Below are 18,662 nucleotides of genomic sequence, written 5' to 3'. Positions count from 1 at the left end.
ACGTCTCTCTGGTCAGCTGAATCAGTGCCTTGGTGATTAGTTAGAAAAGAGGACCTTAGCATTTCAGCAAGCATTTGGGGAAGTTTGTTTTTACTTTAGACATGATTGATATTTTCATACTTTTTGCTGATGTAATGAATTAAATGATTATTTTATTTATGCTCGTTTTGCTTTAATTTTTTTTAAATTGTTAGCTGCCCTGAAGCTTTTTAATGGATATGGCACAAAATAAATACTTCCATGAAATAGCTGTTACTATATAGGCCAATGAAGTGTCACTGGATGCAGTGAGAGTAGCACCTTTAAGACTAACCAACTTTATTGTAGCATAAGCTTTCGAAAATCACACTTCTCTTTGTCAGATGCATCTGACGAAGAGAACTGTGATTCTCGAAAGCTTATGCTACAATAAAGTCGGTTAGTCTTAAAGGTGCTACTGGACTCTTTTTGATTTTGCTACTACAGACTAACACAGCTAACTCCTCTGCATGGATGCAGTGATTTTCTCTAAAATGTCAGTTTTTTTATTATATAGAATTAAGATCAAAACCTGAATGAAATATGGTCAGCAGCACCCGGATCCTTGTGATAATTCTGAAGAATAAGGATAAAAAATTAGTACAGTTGTCCTGTTCAGCTCAGATAGAAAGGAGCAAGGGGGCCAGTCATAATTAGGAGGACCACAAAAGATAATTTCTTAAGAACTTTGTTTCAAGAGCAATGACATATTTAATTATTCATTTGTATTTTGAGTTGTGAGATGATCGAGTGCTGTCTCTCAGCATAGCTGTGACTGAAGCCCTGTTCAGAGTGACACAGCAGTATGATAATCAGTTCCCTCTGTGAAGATACTGTGGTTATTTATTTTGCTTTTTTCTGCAAACTTGAGGACGTGGCTTCTTTTATTGAGTCAAGCCATCTAATTGTGGGTCTTCCTCTTTTCCTACTGCCTTCCACTTTTCCTAGCATTATTGATTTTTTCAGAGACCCTTGTCTTCTCATGATGTGACCAAAGTATGATAACCCCCATTTTGTCATTTTAGCTTCTAGGGAGAATTCAGGCGTAATTTGATCTAGTACTCACTTATTTTTCTTCTTGGCCATCCATGGTATCCGCAAAACTCTCCCCCAGTACCACATTTCAAACGAATCAATTTTCTTCCTGTCAGCTTTTTTCACTGTCCAACTTTCACATCCATACATAGTAATGGGAAATACCATAGTTTGGATTATCTTAATCTCGGTTTCCAAAGACATCTTTATCTTTAAGGATCTTTTCTAGCTCCCTCACAGCTGCTCTTCTGAGTCTCAATGATATATGCATGAATAATGGCACAACATGATTGAGGTCAATTGTGTGGGTCTTTTATATTCAATCATTGCAAGACTAGAAAGGTAGAAAATAATTGGATGAGACTTCTCAGACTTTCACAATTCAGGTCCATTGTATGGTTTCTCTCTTAATACACGTGCTGTAGCAAGTAGTGACATGGGATCTTTCCAAGGGAGAACTACTGCACAATCAGATGCAGTTAAATAATTACTTTGCTTAAATCTTCCCTCTGTACAATGAGTATTAAAGAGTGATTTGGAACACCATCCCATTTTTTCTGAAAGTTTATACTGTGTTTGCATGTTATATGGGTTCAAAGTCATTACTAGTTTCATGCAGGTACTTGCATTTGAATGTAGGTTTGCCAACCTCCAGATGGGGCCTGGAGATCTACCAGAATTGCAACTGATCTCCAGAACAAAGATCACTTCCCCCAGAGAAAACAGCTGCTTTGGAGGCAGGATTCTGTGGCATTATATGTTGATGAGGTCCCTCCTTTCCCCAAACCCCACATTCCCCAGGCTTCACCCCCAGATCTCCAGGAATTTCCCAACCCGGAGTTGGCAAACCTGTTTGGTATTGGCAAAAAAACCCCTTATGACTAATAGTTTAGTTCATTATATTGTAATTATTGCCAGTCTCACAAGTTGAACCTTTTCCCCCATAGCCTATCGGCGCTCTTAATCCCAAAAGAGGTGCATTCTTTGCAGAACGCTATGAAACGTGGGAAGATGATCAGGTTCCAAAGTTTCATTACGGCACTCATTACTCTACAGCAAGTTTTACACTCACTTGGTTATTAAGAATTGTAAGTACAATCTTTAAAAGTATTTTCTGTTAAATTGTTAGTAAAGCTACAAGCAATTAAACTATACATATTTATAAAAGGCACTAAAGCATTTATCTGAGATGATTAAAACCAATAATTGTTTCTGATTTTAAAAAAAGCTTGCTTCCAAAATGTTGGACTAAGATTTTGAAGATGAGAACGAAAAATATGAAACCTTATTCTTAATATATGCATTTCAAGTAGGCCCCTTTTTATTTTGCTTACATTTATGCTGTGTGTACATGATTTTTTTTTTAATTGGAACATAATCTAATTTGTTATGACTGGATTTAATTTTCATTATTGACGAGTTAAAACAAACTCTGGAGATATGAGATTAAATAAAATTATCATAACCCCCTTTTCCATATTATGTGGTACCATACTTTCAGATAACATTGCAATTGGTGAGACTTGATATATTTATAAAAACAGAACATGTTTCCATAAAATAAACTGGGATGATGATTTATCTGATAGAAACTAATTTCTTTGAAAAAGCATTAGCAGCACATCATTAATTAAACCTTGTTAGATTGGTACAAGCAGACATAAATCCTTGAAGTACTTAGCTAATTTCAAGCAATTATCCACTAATATGCACTTAAGTGTCCTTTAACTAAGAGGAGGTTTTCAATTGTTCAGGCATTTTTCTTCTCTTAATTGTAAACGATGAAGAGAAACAACAAAGAAAAAAGTTGCACATATATTACACTTCTAGAATTACATTGAGGAGTTTGAAATTTGAATAACATCCAGGATCCATCCAAAAATGTCCTTGTTCTGTACAACAAAGAGGGTTTGTATTTACATTTGCTGAACTGCAGTCTCCCTTCTCCCTGGCAACCTTTTAACTTGAAGGGAGTTTCAGTACTGGCATGGCAGGAAGTGTCTACTGTTGAAAGAAAATAAGTGAATTTTTTCAAGTTCTTAAGCAGGTCATAGGCAGCTTTTTGAATCGTTGCTATAGGCTGCATTCCTGTACAGCTATACATGTGTAAATCCAGTAGTTTTAGTGAGATTTACATGTGTGCAGCAAGATTATGACCATATTTGATAAACCAATGAAATATTAATACAAGTATATAGCAAGCCTCTTACTCCCCTGATTAGTTCTCATCTCAGTAATCCTTATAACACCCATGTCATGTTTATCTTCATATTTCAAATTGGGAGGAAGGTAGATGATGGTTTCTCTAAAGCCAGCTAGAAAATTCGAGATGAGCTAAGGCATTTATCTGTGAGTTCTTACATAATCTTCCTAACCTCATGTTTACCATCTATTAGAATTGTATTGAAAATGTTGATTTATTTTACTCTAATAATGCATGGAAACATGCACATCACAAGTGATTTCTGAAATATATTGTTTACTGATCTATAAACTGAGTTATTTAAGCAGATGAAACATTTAGTGCCAAACCAGATTTTTTAAAATCACCACAGAAATAAATCTTGCCATTAGAACTTTAGAAAATGCTCCCCAATGTAAATACTGCAAAAAGAAAACAATTGGTTAAATATCTTTCATTAAGTATTTCAGTTTATGTTATTTGCTTTTTACTACTAGGAACCCTTTACAACATTTTTCTTAAACTTGCAAGGAGGAAAGTTTGATCATGCAGATAGAACTTTTTCATCAATTTCAAGGGCATGGCGTAATTGTCAACGTGACACCTCCGATATAAAGGTAAAATATCAATGGAAGTTGTTAAACTTCTTCATTGAATGTCATAATCTATTTTTCGTGTTTAAAAGTTTTTGAGACTAATAACTAATGATTTGGAATCTATGTTTTCAAAAAATATCTGTCAAGAGCCTGCACAAATTACAGAAATAAATTAATATTGTCCTCTAACGATGTACAAAAGTGCCTAGTGATTTCTCAAAAAATATGACACAGGAGCATATTATATACCTGATTTAAGAATTTAGTTAAATCACTTTGGTGTAACACCAACTATTTGGGTTGAGCATGCTGGGCTTTTGTTGGTTGCCCCTTACGAAAGCAAAGGAAGATTTTTTAAAAATAGCAGCTATGTGATTCTCAATAGATCCGAAACATTTTTTTACCATCTCTGGAATGTTCCTTTTACTAGGTGGGGTTTATTCCTCTATGACATTTGACTAGTTCATGTAGTGTGTTTTCGTGTAATCATTTGCTGATTTGGTTGAATAATTTGTATGCATTTTCATCAAACCTTTGGTTGAAGGACCAATGCTGATATTGATAAATAGTGAGAGAGCGAGGAGAGTGCAGGATGCTACCTGTGGGGCATCTCTGCAGCACTGAAGATAACAAGACACTCGCAGAGTTGGAGCAGCTAACGAAACAACTGCTCTCAAAGGAATAGTAACAATCAGAAGGATTTGTGGATTGGTTCAGCGGGGTCAGTCTATTTCACGTCACACCCTTTATGAGAGGCAGATTCATAATTTTGGGTGAGAACATCATAACACTTAAAGTTGTGCCAGATGACCGATTATCAAGGCCTCCATTTCAAAAGCTTGAGGTTATTTTCTCCAGACTGAACATTTATTCTGTGAGCTGCGTCTTTAGTAAAGTTGTGGTTTGTTTAATCCCAAATTGTTGTATCTGCTGTTTATTCTTTGACCTCATGGTCTGCATTTGTAAGCATTGGATTTACCAGAATGGTTAACAATGATTGAGCTCATCTTCAAAGGAATGTCAAGTATTCTTTGCTTTACATCCTTGTGCAGCATGCAATCCTGTGAGATGATTTTGTTAGGTAATAAAGAAATTTCTCAATTTGGACTTAATTCTCAATTTCTCAATTTGGACTTGGGGAAAAATACTCTTTACAGAGGACATGGTCACTTGGGACTCTAAAGATGGCTAATTAAGAGTCTTCTAGATTTGTAGTGTATGATACAGAAATAGTTTTCATAATTCACTTAGGCATGTTTCAGCTCTTATCGAAATGTCTGTAGATACAACCTTGTTAGAATTTAATGAAATTTAGATGGAGCCAGAAAAGGAAAACCTGAGAAGTACCGTCAAATACTCATTTTTTTTAGTAGCAGGGAATTTTGCTTAAGATATTTACTATAATTGCATTCTACAACAAATAGAGTTGCCTCTGAAGAACAGAGTGATCTTGAAACAGGATATATTTTAACATTTATAATAATGTTTAGTGGGCATCTGTTGAGGTTTTTTCTTCCCCAGCCTCTTTTTCCTAACCAAAAGATAAATGACTTAATACAAATCTTCAGTGACCCTATAGAGAGTCATTTTTATTTTATTTTTTGCACTTTCAGTTTTTATTGTAATGCATAACACTATATAATAACTTGATACAAAGGAGATAGAACAAAAGAGAGAATAAGGATATTTACAACAATTCATAAAAAGCAAACTTATATGTCTTACTCTTATCTATATTTTTTTATTGAAATGCATATAAAAATTGCCCAGCATTCACAAAACTTATTTGTTCATTGTGAATTACTTCTTTGCATCTTTGGTAGTATGTTAAGTCAGTAAGGCTAGATGCCATATATAATTAAACCAATCTATCATAGAAGATTATTTTTTTTCCTAATATGTACAATAATCAATACTGTAACCAGTATTAAGACTAACAATATCTGATGTAGCTACCAATCCTTTTACTACCCTAGTAGAATTATCTCAGGATCCACTGGCTTACTGTGTAAAACACTAATAAACTGAATCACTTTTTGCCAAAAAAGATAAAATTTTGGACATGCGGAAACATACGTATCAAGTCTGCATGTCCCCAACCATATCTTTTATATATATATATATATATATATATATATATATATATATATATATATATATATATATATATATATATATATCTGATAAAATTCTGTATATGCTAATTTGTGCAGTGTAAAGTACCACATTTTTTAAACAAATAATTTTTTCAAAATCAGCAGAATTAATTTCAAGGTGAAATTTTCCCAGATACATTTCCATTCCAGTAAACTCGAACCAGTTCATTTTTCTCCCATTTCTTTGTATAGCTTGAAGAGGTAGTATCTAAATATAACAATGTAACAATTAATAAACCTGTGTACAATGAAGTACAATTGTCACTGATTATAGATTTAAAAAGTTAAGAGTAATTTTTAAACTGTTTCAAGTAAGCATTTTTAACTTTCGTTCCCACCTTCATCAGGAGAACAGTTGTTTGCACTTGCCCAGTCAGCTGTTATCTGTTGGGGAAGTTGTACCCCCTTTTTAATTTTAGGATTTTTCGAGAAACTAGAATGTTCCCCCAGATTTATAGACATTTTTTGTGTCCACACATTTAAGTATCTACAGATGGAGTCATGTTGATTGTAAGATAGACTCATTTTCCCCCTTTCCTGTATGTTGACTTCATGTTGGTAGAAGCAGCAACTGAAAAGTTATGCTTAGGCATAGTAAAGATAAAGGTAGTCCCCTGTGCAAGCACCAAGTCATTATTGACCCATGGGGGGACGTCGCATAACGAGGTTTTCTTGGCAGACTTTTTATGGGGTGGTTTGCCATTGCCTTCCCCAGTCATCTATATTTTACCCCCAGGAAACTGGGTACTCATTTTACCAACCTCGGAAGGATGGAAGGCTGAGTCAACCTTGAGCTGTGCCAGGGGGCTCTTTTTAGGCATAGTATTTGAGTGGAGTTTTGAATACTTTTAATCCTATGGTGAGTTACTCCAGTCTAAGCCCATTGAGGTCAACAGACTTAGACTGGAGTAACTCTCCATAGGATTGCAGTGTTTGTGTTCTAAGTGCTTTTTAAACTAGCTTCAGTGAAAATTAATGCATCACGTTACATGCAAATATTTAGCTATATTTGAATATGTGTGTAGTCAAAACATTGTGGCAGATGTAGCCCTTTGATACTTAACATGCTATAATGTGATTTATTTTGGAACTTGGCAGTATACTCCAAAATTGCCAGGTAAACAGGTTGAATTTGGAACAGAAAAAATTTTTAGTTACTGATGCCTAAAGTAAAAATATTTTTATTTCCTTATCTTTGACGGTTTTACCAGTGTAAGCAGACATTATTATTTCTTAGATCATCTATAGTTTTACATGGATCCACAAACTGTCTGATCAAAAAGTATGAGTTAATGTTGATTACAGATAAATTCCTTCTTTGCCACAGATTCTAAGTGACAATATATGTACTGAAATATTGTCTCCTCTTAGGAAGTATTTTAATTACCATACCTGAGCTAATGAGTAATTAAAAGCATCATGAGGACCAGCTGGGCAGGGTGATGCTATTTTGCCAGCTGGGCGAGGGGGTGCATGTAAAGATTGAACAACAAAGGGGAGAGTGTCACCCCTGCAGGACGCCGCACACCAATGGTTGGTGTGCTGATAACCTCTCCTCCAGCACCATCCTCTGTCCCCAACTATGGAGAAAAGAGATAAGCCATTGCAAGGCAGTCCCTCGAATCCCCAAATCGGCAAGGTAGTGGGTCAACATTTCATAGTTGATTGTCTTGAACACTGCTGAGAGAGCTAAGAGCACCAGGAGTGCCAACCCGCCTCAATCCAGATGTCTGCGGAGATTGTCTGTGAGGCAACCAGCACTGTCTCAGTTCTGTGGCCCGGGTGGAAGCCAGACTGGAATGGGTCCAGGACTGATGCATCTTCCAGGAAAACTGCAGCTGCTCCATCACCACCCACTCAATCATCTTACCCAGAAATGGGAGGTTCAAAACTGGGCAGTAACTGGATGGGTAAGTGGGCTCCAAACTTGGCTTTTCAGGAGGGGCCTCACTACGGGAATGCCTGTCTCTCTGATGCCATCGATGAGATTCCTTCCCATCGCCCTCTCAACCCCCTAACTAGAATAGCTCCCTGGTATACTGAGGAGCTATGACAGATGAAACGGAAGCTGAGACAGCTAGAGCAAGTGTGGCGGTGACTCCATGACAAAGTGACAAGAACATCTTATAGGACATTTATGAAGGCTTATGAGGTGGCAGTGAAAGTTGCAAAGAGAGATTACTATGCAGCCTCCATTGCATCTGCTAGTTCTCACCCAGCACAACTTTCCAGAGTGATTCAGGCTTTAATGCCCATTACACATGGGACAAAAAATGTGAATTCGACGATAAGCTGTGAGGCTTTTGGAGATTATTTTGCAGATAAGATCCTGTCACTCTGCTGGGACCTGTCCACCACGGTTGATGCAGTATGTGAACTGGAGGCCCCTTGGCCATCTTCAGGGTTGACATTAGATCAGTTTAGACCACTCTCCCAGGAAGAGGTAGACAGGGTTCTGCATGCTGTGAAACCTACCACATGCCCACTGGACCCATGCCCATCATGGTTGGTGAAAACTAGCGGTGCTGAGATTCGGGTCCTGCTAGTTAACATCATTAATCTTTCCTTGAGTTCTGGGGTTTTCCCAGACTCGTTGAAGGAGGCAGTGGTATGGCCCTTATTAAAAGAAACCATCATTAGATCCTGTTGATCCAGCCCATTACCGCCCACTTTAAAATCTTCCATTCCTTGGTAAGGTAATTGAGAGGGCGGTAGCGGAACAGTTACAAGTATACTTAGATGATGTCTCTATCTTGGACCTATTCCAGTCCAGCTTCAGGCCTGGCCATGGTACAGAGACAGCTCTGATCGCCCTCACAGATGACCTGCGGTGACACCTGGATTGGGGCAGGTCGGCACTACTTATACTTTTATATCTTACAGCAGAATTTGACACAGTTGATCATGATCTCTTGACTCACCGCCTCACTGATGTGGGGATTTGTGGGATAGTCCTTCAATGACTGAGCTCCTTCCTCCATGGTTGGGGACAAAGGGTGGCACTTGGGGAACAGATGTCCGCCCGCCATTCCTTGGTGTGCAGTGTCCCTCAGGGGGCAATTCTTTCTCTGATGCTATTCAACATCTATATGCGCCTCGTCACCCAGGTAGTCCACAATTTTGGGCTGGGATGTCACCAGTGTGTGGATGACACCCAGCTCTGTCTGCTGATGGACAACCAGTCTGACTGTGCTCTGGATTCCTTGGCCAAGGTCTTGAGGCTGTGACAGTATGGTTACGACAAAGTCGCCTGAAATTGAATCCCCTGAAGACAGAGTTTCTGTGTCTGGGTCGTGGAGCAATGGGGTTGGGGACCCAGCTCCCAGCCCTCAGTGGAGTACAATTCCGCCTATGCAGGAGGGGGATGGTACTCCCAAACGAGCCCTCAGAACAAAGTGGTCTGACCATGGCACCACCTCAATGGCATCAAGGTCCACCTGAATCCTCACCCCAAAGATCAGATCTAGCATGTGGTCCACTTGATGCATGGGAGCTGAAACAAATTGGGAGACCCCTAGTGCTGCCATGGATGGCACCAGATCCGCAGCCTGTGAGGAGGTGGCATCATCGACATAGACATTGAAATCACGAAGACTAACAGCCTATGGTGCTTCAAGGCCCACCCCGCCACCACCTCCAACAGGATGTCTTCACTGTCATGAGGACTTCCCCTCCACTACCTTTTTTTGATAAAGTCAATTTGGAAAAGCAAGCATTGGTAGTGGAGGCAAATGAAGTGTAGAATTGCCAGGCCCCGAGGGGGGTGAGATTCCTTGCCCAGCTCCCATTTCCTGCCACTGCTGTGTATGGTGAGAGGAGAAAAAAAAACATGGCCATTGGGCTGATGGCATGGTATCACTTCTGGGGAAACCTGGAGTGAGATTAGTCCTCTATAGAGTTTCCAGCAATTCCTAAAGAGGTATCACATTACTTCTAGTTTTCCCCAGAAGTGACATCATACCATGACCAATGACTGCTCCCCATCTCTCCGCCCCAAAGTCTCCTGCTGATTGCCAGGCTGTCCCTGGCAACCATAGTGGAGTGGTAGAGAGAACTGATGGAATAGAATGGAGTCCCTTTTGGATAAGACTCAAAGACTGAAGAAGTCTGGTTCTGATTTGTAAGGGATACAGAGAGGCTTCTGCTGAAAAGTGTTGTCACCTCCTTCCATTTTTATTTGTGACTGCTATTGCTCTTGCTCTTTGTGATTCTGCTTTTATAAACACCAAAGTGATTTTAAGTATGAACGTGTTTGTAAACAATGACAATTTTAAAACCTGTTTTGGATATCTAATTCACCTGAATTCAGTCAGTTCTCATACAACAACTTTTGTAAGAGAGCATGACTATCTTTATTTGCTATATGATCCATCAGATGAAAATTATCCGCAGTAAAAGTCAAATTGTAGTTAACTGTGTCAAAGTTCACATCTGTCTAATATTTTAAAGGTATTTTTGGAAGGTGAAATATGCTCTACATTTTACATAACTATGGAGTAAAAACATATGTTTAACTGAACAGCAAAAAAAGAAGGAAACATATTGGCACTTACCTGACCATAAAGTAACAATAAGAGAGGCATCTGCAGTTTGAACATTCTTCTGTCTTCCTATTAAACTATTAATTGCATTGTATAAGACAGATAGGTAAGCGGAAACTGATGCAAACCATCATCACTTAAAAATTAAATTTGCAGTTCGAGAAAAGGTTATACTTTAGTTTTAAGATTAACCTGATACTTTGCATCTCAGGGCTTTCATTGCAGAAAGTCTACGATTGGTTGTGACCACATATATACTCCAATTTTACTTCCTCTGGTATGATACCAGATGACACAAACTGCTTCTAAATCTAGATCATGCGATTCTTATAATACGAAAGCCTCAGCCAGTTTCTAGGACTGCCTTGAATCCATTCTCAGGCTCTTTCTAAGCACTCGCCTCTTTTGTCTTTTTTTTTTTTTAAATCAATGTAAATTGTGGAGTAGTGACTTATCTGGTCTTCAGCTTCCTAAACGTAGATACCGACCCATTTTATGTTAAAAATGAAACTCTATGTTAAAAGTAAAACTCTGTTCCCAGGATAATAAATTAAACTGGCAATTAACTGCCTCGTAAGTCATAAATGATAGAAATTATGAAAAAGATCCAGACAAAGTGAAACACTTCAGAGTTTCACTTACTTGAAGCACAAAGTATATATTTAAGCTCTTTTAGTTAAAAAATGAATGAGAACTGAAAGTACCAATCTTTTACTGGATTGTGTGTTGTATAAATACTTTCCCTGTGATAAGTTACGGCTACAAGATTGAAGGGCAGACAGGGTCCCATTGCAATGAAGGTAAGTTTAAAATGCTGATTGAGCGACTAACTATAGTTTTTCAAGGTGGGTAGTTTTGTTATAACCTAGAAAATTTTGTTGGTCTTTCATGTGCAATTGGACTTGAATTTGGTATTTCTTTGTTAATTGGATACCTGCTGTGAGAGCATCTTTTCACCACCCCCTTTACTGTGCATGTTCAATAAAAACTTAGTGCAATTTGTTGAGGACATCCTGAGAAAAATAGCACATATGTTTTAGTGGAAATGTAACAGCTTCTGTTTTGAGGCTATGATGTAAGGAGTTACCTTGGAAACAGATGTTACTAACTTAAGAGTGAAAATGCCACGGTGATAGGAAGCACAACAGGAAGCACTTAAAGAAGTACTTCCTCATGGAAGATCTTACTAGTTTTTTATGGCAATGAGCAAAGACTGTCATTCTTCAGTCAAACAACCTGAAAATACATCATCATCATCATCATTGGTGTTGTTGTTACCAGTGTGGTGTAGTGGTTGGAATGCCAGACTAAGATTTGGGAGATACGAGTTTGTATCCTAACACTGGCATAGACACTTTCTGTGGTACCTTGAGCAAGGCACGCATTCTACCTCAGCGCTGATGTAAAAATAAAATGGAGAAGGGGCAAATGTTGTAAACCACTTTGAGTCCTCAGTGGGGAGAAAAGTGGGATATAAGCTAAGCAATTAAATAAGTAAGTAAATATTCAGAAGCTGATCACCTGTAAACGCGTTCCTGTAAAAGTGCCTAGACCCAAGTATACAGAACTAGAACAGCTAGTATACGACTAGAACAGAAACAAAGAAACCTTCAGTTTTTTGGAGTTTTTATGCTTTTCACTAAAACCTTTGTCCAAGACCCAAATCTTCTCTTTCACCAATGGAAACAGACTTTAAGATGCAGTCAAAGAATTTTCTTCTTCTGCCTTTCTGGATTCCATCCTTTAGCTATGGCAAATTATGTTAGTATTTCTCCCTTATAGATGATATTTTCTCTACATTTTCAAGTCATCATTTATATTTGAATCTGTCTTTCTGATCCCTGACTGTTGTTTTGATTCATCTGTTTGTCTCTGAGAAGTTCTAAAGTCTCTCAAATGAAGAGCAGAAGACAGAAAAGAAACTGTAGGCTATCATCCGATCCTTTGATAAAGGTTTGACTGAGACAGTGACAGAAAACTCGTCTGTTATATGAACACAGAGCCCTGGGCTGCACAAAATCATGAGGCAGATACATTATCTCTGGTAATATATATGCATAGATAGCTATGGCTACATGGTAACAGATGAGTTCAAGAAAAGCCAGGCATGACTATAGTAATAAAAAAAAATTGGGGAAGTATTAACAGTGCATGTTTTAAGTGTTAATACATTATATTAATAATCTATACAATAGCCTTGGGGCAACTTTCTTCGCAGAGTTGAAATTTAAACTAGGGACTTCCCGGGCAGTGCAATCCTCAACAGAATTTCACCTTTCTGAGTTCAATAGATGGGTGTAACTCTGTTGTGGATTACACTGTGAGACATGGATGCTAGCTAAGAAACCTTTTAAATAGTTCAAATGCAGTTTGTTTTCTATGCATTTTGCCTTAGAAATAATTGTAGTAATTTAAATGGTAGGGAGTGCCCTCAAGTCATAGCTAACTTATGGCAACACCTGGCAGGGCTTTCATGGCAAGAGTCTAACAGAGGTGGTTTGCCACTGCCTGCCTCTGCAACCCTGGTCTTTGTTGGAGGTCTCCCATTCAATTACTAACCAAGGTCAACCCTACTTAGCTTCTGAGATCGGACGAGATCAGGCTTACCTGGGCTAGCCAGGTCAGGGTAGTAATTTAAATAGTTACTCATTATAACCATTCAGCATAGTACTCATGAATAGTTTTTAATAAAAGCTTCCTGAATACAGCTGTATTTTCTATGCTTATTAGCAAATAATAAAATGAGTATAATTTCATAAATTAAATCAAAATATACTTAAATAGGCTATGTACTATATTCATGGTTGTTATTCACTATTACATTGGCTGCTAATTGATTTGAAGATTAATCAGAGAAAAAAGTTTCTTCTGCATTGTATGAGTGATCACAGAAATCCTTTTTACTGTGCAGTATGCTTTATATTCTCTTTTATTTATGTAGCTGATAGCCTCCATATAGTTTGCTGTCCAATAGTTTTCACACATTTTGTATTAAAATCTCATTCTGGTTTTGAATTAGAGGAATTAATATGACAGTGTACACAGATTTGTGATATAGTGCTATATACTGCTTCTCAAAGGGCTGGTGGTAATAGTCTAATTCCTGCTTGATTTTTTTTCTTGCTTTGCTCTGGCAACTCTAGGCTGACCCTGTCAATAATCTGATGACCTGCTATTGCATGCGGCTATTTGGAAGAGTGTTCTGGCCATAGATGACCCTGAGGGTGGTATCTGGAAGACCACTGGTTCTTTGACCCATGTCAAAAGTGGATTTAGAATCTGATCTACTGGGCCTCTGATATAGTTAGGCATATAATACATTTTTCTGCTTACTAAATGGAATGCTGTTTTTACTTGTTGGAAGGGAAAACCACTTTTGCACCAGTCATTTAGTACGAAATCATTTCCGGAGTGAATTAAAAGATTAAGCCCCCCCCCCCAGTCAAGAACTGAATTTTAAAACAAACACATTCCCCCACAAAAATCTTCTGCATTACTTGGCTTAACCATGGTTTTGTTAGATGGCAATTCATGTAATGGTCCATTATTAATAATATATATTTAAAAATACAAACTACTTGTTAAATATTCCAGAAACATTAAAACAGAAAAGTAGTACTTAACCAGTCAACATTTGAATGATCCATAGTTTACAAAATAAGCTGTAATAGTCACACATTTAATTAGAAAAGGATAGTCAGACATTAAAGGAATGTTGCTTTCATGGACTCTTACCTTTCCCTGTGTTTTTATTCCTAATTTTTTGGCATTTAAAGTAATTGAAATTTCAATAACCTGTTTTAATGGCTTTTGTAAGGATCAAAATGTTACATCACACCCATTCTGAGGATATAAAATAAAGATAACACTTATGTTGAATTTTTTTCTCTGCTTTGGTTTTAATTTCGGAGAAGTGAAGGTGGGCATATACCACATATAGACCAAGAAATGCTCATGTAATGTATGAAAGTTAAGAGATGGTAAAAAGCAGTTTAGGGTGTAGCTTTGGGTGAGAGAGGCTGATGATCAAAACATTAAGAAGAAACAGGCTTGAATTAAGATTCAGATAGTTTGAACTTTGAAGTTTTCATCATAAAATGTATTTAAGATACTTTTATAGATCTAATCAGGTGTTGGATTTTTACAGATATTGATTTACAGTCAAAGTAGATCACATCTGGATTCAAGCATTAAAAGGCATAAAGTTTTTTTCAAGGACATCCTCCATGCTTTTTTGTGCTCTCAGCAACTGTTATTCAATATTTTCTGGATGTAAAGAATACTGACAAAGCTGGATAGGTATCAAAAAGTTGTAGCTGTTTTTCCATTGCGCTTTTAACAATAGCGATTACATAATGAGAAGAATGGTGGGATAATCCAATTTATAACATGTCATTGGTTTTCATTTCCATATAGGAACTCATTCCTGATTTTTATTATCTTCCTGAGATGTTTGTCAATTACAATAACTACAATCTTGGAGTAATGGATGATGGAACAGTGGTCTCTGATGTTGAACTTCCACCGTGGGCCAAAACCCCAGAAGAATTTGTTCGCATAAACAGATTGGTAAGATAGAAATAAAATGTTGTGTGTGTTAAATGTCTTTCTTTAGAATGTGATTTTACTTTTTCTGTGCAAAACTATAATTTATACATGTTGGGCTCTAATTAGGTATTTTAGGTGCACACAATTTATTTGAATTTATTTGAATATTTTTATCCCACTTTTCTCATACAAAACAAGAGTGGCTTACAAAAACAAAAAACCTACAACAATCTAAAAATCACAATGCAATACAAAATCACAATGCAATACAACAGAGGCAGCAGCCAGAAAATGGGACTGAGCAGCTGCAAGAACTCAGCCCCTGAATGAAATAGTCTCCTCGGGGAAACAACAGCAGCTATGCTTGGAAATGCCTAGGTGGATTTTTTAAAAAACTTTTTTCTTTAAAAAAATCCTTCATGCTTATTATCGTTGATCTTAATTGTGACATTATATAAACACAGATACATTGATACTTCTACTTTGCCTCTTCTCAGTTTTTGTTTAGGTAATGTAATACTTCCTGAACCCAATATTCAGGTGTTTTATTAGCATTTCTCAAGTTGTCAGATTTACAGTTACGAGTCTGAAATTACTGACATCTTTAATGGAGTAGTGTAATATAGGCAGAAATATACAAGTATCTGCATTAGTTACCTGATTAGTAGCATTTCAGAGGGTAACTATTATTCATATGTATGTCAACTGTATAAAAAATGGACATTCAAAGCTTCAGCCTTTTACCTCCCATTTCACTGGGCTTTTTATTTCCACATCTTTGCATGTTCACTCAATATCTGTCACTTGACGTGTTTTTCTACAATGATTCACTGAAAAGTGATGCCTTCAGATATTAACTATATGACAGCTTCTTTCACACATTAGCTTAGGATCTCCACTTACTCTGGTAACCAGTTCAAATGGTTAGTTTGATCATATTTTGGTTGTTGTGGGTTTCCCCGGTCTGTATTGCCGTGGTCTTGGCATTGTAGTTCCTGATGTTTCGCCAGCAGCTGTGGCTGGCATCTTCAGAGGTGTAGCACCAAAAGACAGAGATCTCTCAGTGTCACAGTGTGGAAAAGATGTTGGCAGGTCATTTGTATCTACTCAGGAGGGGTGGGGTTGAGCTGAGTCATCCTGTAAGAGTTTCCCAGGGTGTGGAATGCTAATGGCGGGAGGCTTCCCTGTATCCTGAGGAGGTTCTTTTGCATATGGATTGGGGCTTGATGTGCTAATCTTCTCTGCAGGGCTGTTGTTGAGTACAGAGTGTTTTGTTAGCCTGGTGTTTTTCAGAACTGGAAACCATGCTCTGTTCATTCTTAAGGTTTCTTCTTTCCTGTTGAAGTTTTGCTTATGCTTGTGAATTTCAATGGCTTCCCTGTGCAGTCTGACAAAGTAGTTGGAAGTGTTGTCCAGTCTTTTGGTGTCCTGGAATAAGATACTGTGCCCTGTTTGAGTTAGGCTATGTTCAGCCACTGCTGATTTTTCAGGTTGTCCAAGTCTGCAGTGTCTTTCATGTTCTTTTATTCTTGTCTGGATGCTACGCTTTGTGGTCCCGATGTAAACTTGTCCACAGCTGCAGGGTATACGGTATACTCCTGCAGAGGTGAGGGGGTCTCTACTGTCTTTTGCTGATCGTAGCATCTGTTGTATTTTTCGGGTGGGTCTGAATACTGCTTGAAGGTTATGCTTTTTCATAAGCTTTCCCATCTGATCAGTAATTCCTTTGATATATGGCAAAAACACTTTTCCTGTAGGAGACTGTTTTTCCTTGGTTGTTTGATTCATCCTGGGTTTGATTGCTCTTCGGATTTCATTTCTGGAGTAGTCATTTGCCTGAAGTGCATGGTTTAGATGATTAATTTCCTCAGTGAGAAAGCGCGGCTCACATATCCGTCTTGCACGATCCACTAATGTTTTCATTATGCCTCTTTTCTGTCGGGGGTGGTGATTGGAGTTTTTGTGTAAGTACCGATCAGTGTGAGTTGGTTTCCTGTAGACCTTGTGACCTAACTGAAAGTTTGCTTTGCGGATGACCAAGGTATCCAGAAATGGGAGTTTTCCCTCAATTTCTTTCTCCATTGTGAATTGTATGTTCAGGTGGATGTTGTTGAGATGATTCAAAAACCCCATCAATTCTTCCTCCCCATGGCTCCAAATGATAAATGTATCATCCACAAACCGGAACCATACACTAGGTTTGTGGGGTGCTCAACAACATCCACCTGAACATACAATTCACAATGGAGAAAGAAATTGAGGGAAAACTCCCATTTCTGGATACCTTGGTCATCTGCAAAGCAAACTTTCAGTTAGGTCACAAGGTCTACAGGAAACCAACTCACACTGATCGGTACTTACACAAAAACTCCAATCACCACCCCCAACAGAAAAGAGGCATAATGAAAACATTAGTGGATCGTGCAAAACGGATATGTGAGCCGCGCTTTCTCACTGAGGAAATTAATCATCTAAACCACACACTTCAGGCAAATGGCTACTCCAGAAATGAAATCCGAAGAGCAATCAAACCCAGGATGAATCAAACAACCAAGGAAAAACAGTCTCCTACAGGAAAAGTGTTTTTGCCATATATCAAAGGAATTACTGATCAGATGGGAAAGCTTATGAAAAAGCATAACCTTCAAGCAGTATTCAGACCCACCCGAAAAATACAACAGATGCTACGATCAGCAAAAGACAGTAGAGACCCCTTCACCTCTGCAGGAGTATACCGTATACCCTGCAGCTGTGGACAAGTTTACATCGGGACCACAAAGCGTAGCATCCAGACAAGAATAAAAGAACATGAAAGACACTGCAGACTTGGACAACCTGAAAAATCAGCAGTGGCTGAACATAGCCTAACTCAAACAGGGCACAGTATCTTATTCCAGGACACCAAAAGACTGGACAACACTTCCAACTACTTTGTCAGACTGCACAGGGAAGCCATTGAAATTCACAAGCATAAGCAAAACTTCAACATGAAAGAAGAAACCTTAAGAATGAGCAGAGCATGGTTTCCAGTTCTGAAAAACACCAGGCTAACAAAACACTCTATACTCAACAATAGCCCTGCAGAGAAGATTAGCACATCAAGCCCCAATCCGTATGCAAAAGAACCTCCTCAGGATACAGGGAAGCCTCCCGCCATTAGCATTCCACACCCTGGGAAACTCTTACAGGATGACTCAGCTCAACCCCACCCCTCCTGAGTAGATACAAATGACCTGCCAACATCTTTTCCACACTGTGACACTGAGAGATCTCTGTCTTTTGGTGCTACACCTCTGAAGATGCCAGCCACAGCTGCTGGCGAAACGTCAGGAACTACAATGCCACGACCATGGCAATACAGCCCGGGAAACCCACAACAACCATCGTTCTCCGGCCGTGAAAGCCTTCGACAATACATTGATCATATTTTGTCAATCTGTTTTCTCCTGAATACCTTATATGGTGTACTTTGACGTCAGGGTCTTCTGCAGCTCTTGCAAATAAGTTGTTAGATTTGGACATATCCTTTCTTCAGTTTATCATAAAAATGTAATTTTTATTCAAATCTGTAATGACTTTTTAAATA

At 38.1% G+C, this 18,662-nt stretch overlaps 1 protein-coding gene across 3 annotated transcripts in view; it reads left to right on the top strand.

The window, feature by feature from the left end:
- LRBA (LPS responsive beige-like anchor protein) overlaps positions 1–18,662 on the top strand; it is a 602,029-nt gene that overhangs the window by 473,854 nt on the left and 109,513 nt on the right. For all 3 annotated transcript variants that reach the window (XM_054990072.1, XM_054990073.1, XM_054990070.1), the window contains exons 45-47: positions 2,001–2,141; positions 3,733–3,852; positions 14,945–15,097. In XM_054990072.1, the coding sequence (XP_054846047.1) occupies positions 2,001–2,141; positions 3,733–3,852; positions 14,945–15,097 (414 nt within the window). The remainder of the gene's footprint in view (positions 1–2,000; positions 2,142–3,732; positions 3,853–14,944; positions 15,098–18,662) is intronic.

This window comes from Eublepharis macularius, chromosome 10 (genome assembly GCF_028583425.1).
Source record: "Eublepharis macularius isolate TG4126 chromosome 10, MPM_Emac_v1.0, whole genome shotgun sequence".
NCBI classification, from domain to species: domain Eukaryota; kingdom Metazoa; phylum Chordata; class Lepidosauria; order Squamata; family Eublepharidae; genus Eublepharis; species Eublepharis macularius.
This window is presented reverse-complemented; position numbering and strand designations above follow the sequence as displayed.